This window comes from Oncorhynchus kisutch, linkage group LG19, assembly GCF_002021735.2.
Source record: "Oncorhynchus kisutch isolate 150728-3 linkage group LG19, Okis_V2, whole genome shotgun sequence".
In the NCBI taxonomy this organism is placed as follows: Eukaryota; Metazoa; Chordata; class Actinopteri; order Salmoniformes; family Salmonidae; genus Oncorhynchus; species Oncorhynchus kisutch.
In genome coordinates this window covers 48,123,677-48,131,357 of record NC_034192.2, presented here as the reverse complement: position 1 = coordinate 48,131,357, position 7,681 = coordinate 48,123,677, and the positions used below count along the sequence as shown (strand labels likewise).

At 41.2% G+C, this 7,681-nt stretch overlaps 1 protein-coding gene across 1 annotated transcript; it reads right to left on the bottom strand.

Annotated features, from left to right (window-relative positions):
- Positions 1-577: 577 nt before the first annotated feature.
- Positions 578-6,635, bottom strand: shisa3 (shisa family member 3). The gene is made up of 2 exons (XM_020509190.2): positions 5,715-6,635; positions 578-2,434 (listed from the first exon to the last, which is right to left on the bottom strand). Exons 1-2 carry the CDS (start codon positions 5,983-5,985, stop codon positions 1,854-1,856), a joined length of 852 nt encoding a protein of 283 aa, XP_020364779.1. The 5' UTR covers positions 5,986-6,635; the 3' UTR covers positions 578-1,853.
- Between the last annotated feature and the right edge of the window lie 1,046 nt (positions 6,636-7,681).

Genomic DNA, 7,681 nt, shown 5'->3' with positions numbered 1-7,681 from the left:
GCTTGAATGACTAGCGAACAGAGCAGTCTTTGTGGACTCTTGCCATACCTGCTCGTGCAACCCAAAACCTTTCCCTATTTCTGGGACCAGTTGTTTTTAACACTGTGGCTATGACATGCTCATTGAGCATTGACAATGACTGATCTCATTGCCACATTCCTCATGTGAAGTATGGCATAAGAATGAGCGACAGGTAGCGAATAACTGATCTCCAACTGTTTTAGTTGCCTATATGTCTGTGGCTGAAGGGGAAAATCCGTTATTTGCAAGCCATATTTTTGCCTTGTAGTTTCATAAACAAATGGGGAGGCTGCAGTTGGGCTGAATGTTTAAAATAGAAACTCAGGATTGTGGCTTTAACAGCCTAAAGGAAACCGTTGAAAAGCCATTTTCAGAAGATTGTACTATACAGTAAGTATTACTACCGAATGTATTAATAAATGAGCAATGAAGCAATTCTCAACCATCCACTGTTAGATTATTTAAGAGACAGTAACATTTTTCTGGGGAGTGTTTTTCACATTTTAACATTTATAATTTGTAGCGTTGCATGACAAGATAAAATACTGAACTCTTATTTGGTGTTGGCTAATATGATAGTTTATTGATTTGTGTGTCATAGCCCTACATAAGAAGTCGGGACACATCTGGTCTAGAGCATCAAACCAGTGAACACTGTACACAGTACATCCTTTGGCTTTGTCCACCTTACTGCACAACTTGGTGTCAGTCCTTTCCCTCTTTTTAGAGGGGCTTGTGATTGTCAAAATTATAATTTGATTTCCATTGCATTAAATGTCCAACAGCTTGCCAAAACATTTGCAGAACACTTCTGACAGATGTTGATGCCACAAAAGTTATTGTGACAATTGGAAATCACTGTTTAACCAAAGTGTGTATAAAAGAAGACAGATACTCTTGATTACAATACAAATGTATATAAAAAAAAGTGCATGACATTGAAAACAATAAAGACCAATAAACAGGTCCTGTCTGGTCTGAGCAGATTCCATTCCTGTAACTTAGAGTAGGGTTTCCAAAACTTTTTCACTCAGGTTCCCCTTCCAGCATTGGAGAACATCTGTCACCACCCGCGCATGAGTGCACCACATCTATTTCAATGGACACAAGCACTGTTCATGACAAACTCTTCACACCCCTCTTGTTGGTAGATTTTGTATTGTTGCAGTTTTAAAGCTTATATTCTGCAATTCTACACATTTTCCCATGTCTAATGTGAATTCGTGTGATATTTGAGTGACAAAAAAATTACAACATCTATGGGCAAAAAGAAAACATTAGCTGACATTGACTAGTTCATGTGGACATTTCTGATAAATAGCTCTCTAAGTAATGCAATGACTGACATGACAAGAGGAACTGCACTTCCCAATTTTGAAATTGCACCTTGTGCATTCTACTATTACAACTTTCAAGAGCAAGTTGAAAGCCGCACTGAGTCTTCCCCCCCCACCGACCCGCACAGTTTGGGAACCACTGACTTAGACAAGACCCATGTATTCTGCTCGACTAGGGAGATTTCTTGTGGTTCATCTTGAGCACCTCCCAACTGTCCTGTCACCCAGTCTCCATTCAACAGGCCAACTGTACTGCACGTCAGAGCAGTCCTCCCCTTAGCCGCTGTCTGTCAACACAACACACCAGGCTCATGTTCAGTCACGTTCACTGATTTAAAACGTCTCACAGCGTTAAACTAACTCATTCTGGACAGGTTCAGGTAGTCCCTTCCTAGTTTCGGTCCATTTTCTTCCGTTTGGTGCCTAGTGAACACAACCCTGCTCACATCACACAGTGCTCCTGTAATCCCCCTCCTCATTGCCCGTGGAGCCCCGTCAGCTCTGTCCAAAGTCTGCAAAGCCCTTGGCCCCGGAGAAGGGCTCCTGCTGCAGGGGGAAGAAGTATTGCTGGGGCAGCAAGAAGCCTGTGCCCTGGGCCGGGTGTTGGTGCATGGGCTGGTGCAGCTGGGCGTGGGGGTGGGCGTGGGGATGGGGTTGCTGGCAGCCACCTGGCATGCAGGCCGTGGGGGAGGTGTAGGGGGGTGGCGGGGGTGGAGGCAGCAGCGGCTGGGGCGTGGAGGGGGAGAAGGATGCAGATGCTGACACCAAGCACCCGTGCTGCTGCTGACCCTGACCTCCGAGGGAGAAGCGGCGCACCGAGCTGCCCCCGCCAGCCGAGCTGGAGCTGGTGGTGGCCGTGCTGGACTGGCGCGAGGGGGTGCGCAGGCTGGGTGGTGCAGTGGTCAGGATCATGGGGATGGTCTCGGTCTGGCAGCTGCGCAGAGGGAAACGGATAGGCTGCTGTGTTGGCTGCTTGGGCCGCAGGCAGGTGCAGCAGTAGACAGCAACCAAGGAGCCCACCACCACGAAGGCCACGAAGATGGAGCCCACCATCAGGAAGGGCACGTAGATGGGCTCTGCAAGGAGGAACAGGTGTTGGAATACTTGAAAACGTTAATTTGAATACCTGTTTGAATAATTAAATTCATAATTTAACCTTTTGGTAATCACAGATCTGAATACTGGTTTGATTTGTGAAGGTAATAGGGTGGTAACATTGCTTACCCCATCAATCACTTACAGACCTGTGCTAAGCTCATGGAAACAGGGCCAATAAGAAGTGGAGTTCATAGTTAATAAACCTATGTGGAGTCAGTGAACATATGTGTGATACCAAGTGTGCATAATAAACTGTATTGCAAATGTGTACAGACCTACAGTTGAAGTCGGAAGTTTACATACACCAAACTCCATTTTTCACAATTCCTGCATTTAATCCTAGTAAAAATTCCCTGTCAACATGCTGACCAGACCGGACACGTCGCGTTCGCGAACGTTCAGGTAAAATAACAACTCAATGTATATATCCCAGGACAAATTAGTTAGCAACAGCATGTTGAATGCTTTTTGATCTGTCCCCAAATTAATATAATTTGTTCAGAGTTTGTTTTGATATTTTAACCTGCGTGTCGTGATCGCGTTTGGTGTAGGGGGACAAAATGAATTTAGGCACGATGGCGCACACGCACAGCCGGTTTGGTTTCCGTGTCAGTCAGTTTGGATCACCACTTTATTTTCAGAATGTGAAATGTCAGAATAATAGTAGAGAGAAGGGTTTATTTCAGCTTTTATTTATTTCATCACATTCCCAGTGGGTCAGAAGTTTACATACACTCAATTAGTATTTGGTAGCATTGCCTTTAAATTGTTTAACTTGGGTCAAACGTTTCGGGTAGCCTTCCACAAGCTTCCCACAAAAAGTTGGGTGAATTTTGACTCATTCCTCCTGACAGAGCTGGTGTAACTGAGTCAGGTTTGTAGGCCTCCTTGCTCGTACACGCTTTTTCAATTCTACCCACAAATTTTCTACAGGATTGAGGTCAAGGCTTTGTGATGGCCACTCCAATACCTTGACTTTGTTGTCTTTAAGCCATTTTGCCACAACTTTAGAAGTATGCTTAGGGTCATTGTCCATTTGGAAGACTAATTTGCGACCAAGCTTTAACATCATGACTGATGTCTTGAGATGTTGCTTCAATATATCCACATAATTTTCCTACCTCATAATGCCATCTATTTTGTGAAGTGCACAAGTCCCTCCTGCAGCAAAGCAAACCCACAACATGATGCTGCCACCCCCGTGCTTTACAGTTGGGATGGTGTTCTTCGGCTTGTAAACAATTGTTGGAAAAATTACTTGTGTCATGAGCAAATTAGATGTCCTAACCGACTTGCCAAAACTATAGTTGGTTAACAAGAAATTAGTGGAGTGGTTGAAAAACAAGTTTTAATGACTCCAACCTAAGTGTATGTAAACTTCCGACTTCAACTGTATGTTCTCTTTCTGTTTTCTACAGAATCCAGGTGTACACCTTTTAAATGGAGAGGGATTCAGGAGAAAGGACATTTTAGAAGACAAAGGTGAAATGTTACTCTTTTACTCATCCTTTCCTAAATCCCCTTAATATACAGTATTTCTTTACATTAACTCACAAGACCATTTTTTATTGTTGCAAAGCATCTTTTCAATAGCCCATTTTAATGTCATACTGGTAGTAAACGTTTGCACGATATAATGGAAGTAGGCCACTGAGGTGAATTATACAATACAATGCAGTGCTGCTAAAAAAGAAACATCTGCTACTATAACAATAAGCAAGTACAGTTAGGCTGTCAATACAACCTATTCAAAGTGTTAAAAGACATGTTTATACTATATTTTTTACATTTCATGTAACCAACATCCACCGACAAAACCATCTGTTTTGTAGTTTTTAATAGCCTTCTATTTCTTGGGTGTTGTTGAGTAATTGTCTTTATATTAATTGTTTTAGGCCTGAATTGGACTATGCAACAGTTACTGCGAATATTCTTAAAATAATTTAACATAAGCGTTTTTGTCTGAATAGATCTTTCCAAAACTTAGATTAAATGTTCAGATTACAGTTTAAAATGGCAATTGGCGCCAAGGGAAGGAAATCATTTGAAGATCATTTAATTTCATTAAAAAATTGAAATTGTATTGACCACGCCAGCTAGGGCTTCGCAACACTGGAGACAAATTATTTTGAGATTTGGTGAAATTAGTTAAATGTAAGTCTAGATTCTGTTTTATTCCATAAATGGTATACATTTTGAACTAATGATGAATAATTTCCTGAATAAGCATATTTTATGTGAATGAAAGCTCTTGTTTTTAAATTGGTAATTAATTATAAGCTAATAACCTCTACTACACAGGCATGCCAAAATATTGTGAAGTATAGTGAAATAGCCTAAGGTTTCAAATACACACTCTGGTGGCAATCTGATGCCATCTTTGGACAGGATATTCTGCCATTGGTGTGCAAAATGATCATTTAAATTGCATGATTGTTTCAACGTTGCATGGTTTATATAGGGCCTTGTGGTCAACCTCCATCCACTTATTTTCACATAGGTCTGGGGTAGTATCACACAGTGTTTTTTCTTGCATATCATGTAACTGGAGGAATGCATGGTGACACTCTCCAGGTGTATCACATGCCCACAATGTACCTAACCTGAGGTCAAATGAAGCCCAAGCCAAAAAACAGGTGCCCCACATACATGGAATTGGAGCTGCCTAGTGATTTTTCTTTGTAAATCAAGATAGGCTGTCATTTCTGCATCTTGGTAGAGCAATTATGTTGTTATAACTCAATGAAAAGTTACTTTCAGTGCTTATCTTAGGTTTCAAAATGACAAGATCCATTTTAATGAGATTATTTGTACAATATGCTTATGAAAACAAAATGTAGGCCTTGATAAATGAAATATAATAGTATTTTTGTCTTCTAAATTATTTTTTCAAATAGGACAAACGATTATGTATTTATAGGTTATATTTCATCTTAATATAGACTAATTTAAACCGATTGAAAACAAAAACTTTTATAATGAAATATATTATGCTATGCCTACATGCCTGGCAGTGACCTGAAGAGGCTGAATGGTGACAAACATGAATGTTGAGTGACACGGCTCGTTAAAAGCGTGTCTAGATGCCATTTTTTATTTTGAAATATTTCACAATATAAAATCTTTATTAAACCTTTGAAATCTTTGAATGTTATATAATAACAACACTCCCAAGTTTAGTGTTTTGCATTGAAGTTAATTGTGCATTAACTTGTCCTCTCCTCCCAGGCTCGGCATGCTTTGGAAGTCTAAACTTACGCGCTGCAAACTCCGTGTTCTCCTGTTCTCTGTCGTTGGTACAGCTTCCCTGGTCCAGCCGTGCGTCCACGGCCGCGCAACAGTACCGCAGGGAACAAGACCCGCAGCACACGGTTGCGTCCATGGTGTCAAAGTCCTCCGGACACTGAAAGCCCTCGTGGTAATTTCCATTACTGTCCAGCCACCCATGGCAGTACTCTCCTTGTGCGTCTGATATCCGTAGATTCCAGGTCAGGTACCCCAGCATGAGGTAGTTTAGCAGGAGCACCATCACGACAACACTTTATTAGCAGCCCAGTAGCCTACGCACTATCCTTTTTCTATTGCGTTGTCTTTGCATTTAACACGTTTGCATGATGAATGCGGTTTGAAACAATCCCACGGTTGAAACCATCAACTGGTTCAATTGGTTAGAATTGTCATCATTCGTTTGATTTTAATTTAACCATACGAATACTTTTGCATTTAAGTTTATGTTTGCATTTCCATCCATTTGGCATATAATCTCCTCAACCAAAATCGATCTCGTATCAGGTCACAGGTGTAAAATAAGCTTTAACTGAACTCTCACGGTTGTCCAAATGAATGACTGTTTCTCTCCTCTCAAAATGTTATTATTGCACAGGCAAAACACATCAGAAATATAACTAGCCAAGAGTGTATCCGAACTTTACCCAAGCCTTTCTTCTCTTCACTGCGTAATTTATGAAACGACGAAAAAAAGGTGTACTTTCTTAATCCAAGTTGTTGTTCAGGTCGGTGAAGACGACGTGCTATGGATGGCTACGGTCATCTTGTGTCCAGCCTCATTTGAAATCTGCTGCTTTTTTTGACCGACTCAGTAGGCGCGCACGCATCTCTTTGACCACCAGACGTGCGCATTCATGATGGAGCGGTCGCTTTTGCGTCCCTACGCGGAAAGGAGCCTATCGCAAAGTGATGCTGAGAGGACATAGGCTTCAGTAGTCATGCGTGCCCTTATCTGTCCTTATCAAATCAGCTCCAAGTGATTTTAATTTTGGAAATCTGTTCCAAAGTATTCCCACGCATACTGGAGATATAATGTATATGTGATCATATGAAAATGTAAGCAAGGTTTGAAATCATTATGTTTTAGTCTAATGTTATATCAGTTTGCGGTTCTTGCCATCAATCTGCAGTCTACAAATAATTTGTAATTATGTTCCAGCCCCCTGACCATCCGCTCAGCCCACGACTGAATCTATTTGATGATCCCTGGTCTTTAATTTCCAATAGCCTATGCTAGTGACCATTATTTGGTATCTTTATCTTTGTACCCTGTATGAAAAACACATTTAGAAATATATAATATAGCCTATTCATATTACTAAGAGGTAGTTGTATATGCCCAGGTTAAGGTTTCAGTTGTCTTTTGTTTGCAGCGTAGCTTCAACTCTGTAACTTTCCCTTAAATCGCCAAATTTATATTGATGTGTCGCCCTCTGGTGGCCTTCAAAAACTTTGATTGTCAGTTTATTTTATTGCCGTTTGTGTAGGTTGGATTTATTACTTTATTCGATTAATGGTTTGGTTATCCTATCTAGAGGTTAATGGATATTCTTCTATACATCTAATAGCTAAATGTAGGCTTGATAGAGGCTTGATGCACTGTCCTCTCAGCACATGTCAAAACTGCAGGCTAAAATTAAATCTAGACTATCGTAATCGCCACTCTTTCACCCCAGCTGCCAAACTAACCCTGATTCAGATGACCATCCTACCCATACTAGATTACAGAGACATAATTAATAGATCGGCAGGTAAGGGTGCTCTCGAGCGGCTAGATGTTCTTTACCATTCGGCCATCAGATTTTCCACCAATGCTCCTTATAGGACACATCGCTGCACTCTATACTCCTCTGTAAACTGGTCATCTCTGTGTACCCGTCGCACGAACAACTGGTTGATGCTTATTTATAAAAGCGCCTCACACCCCCCTATCTGAG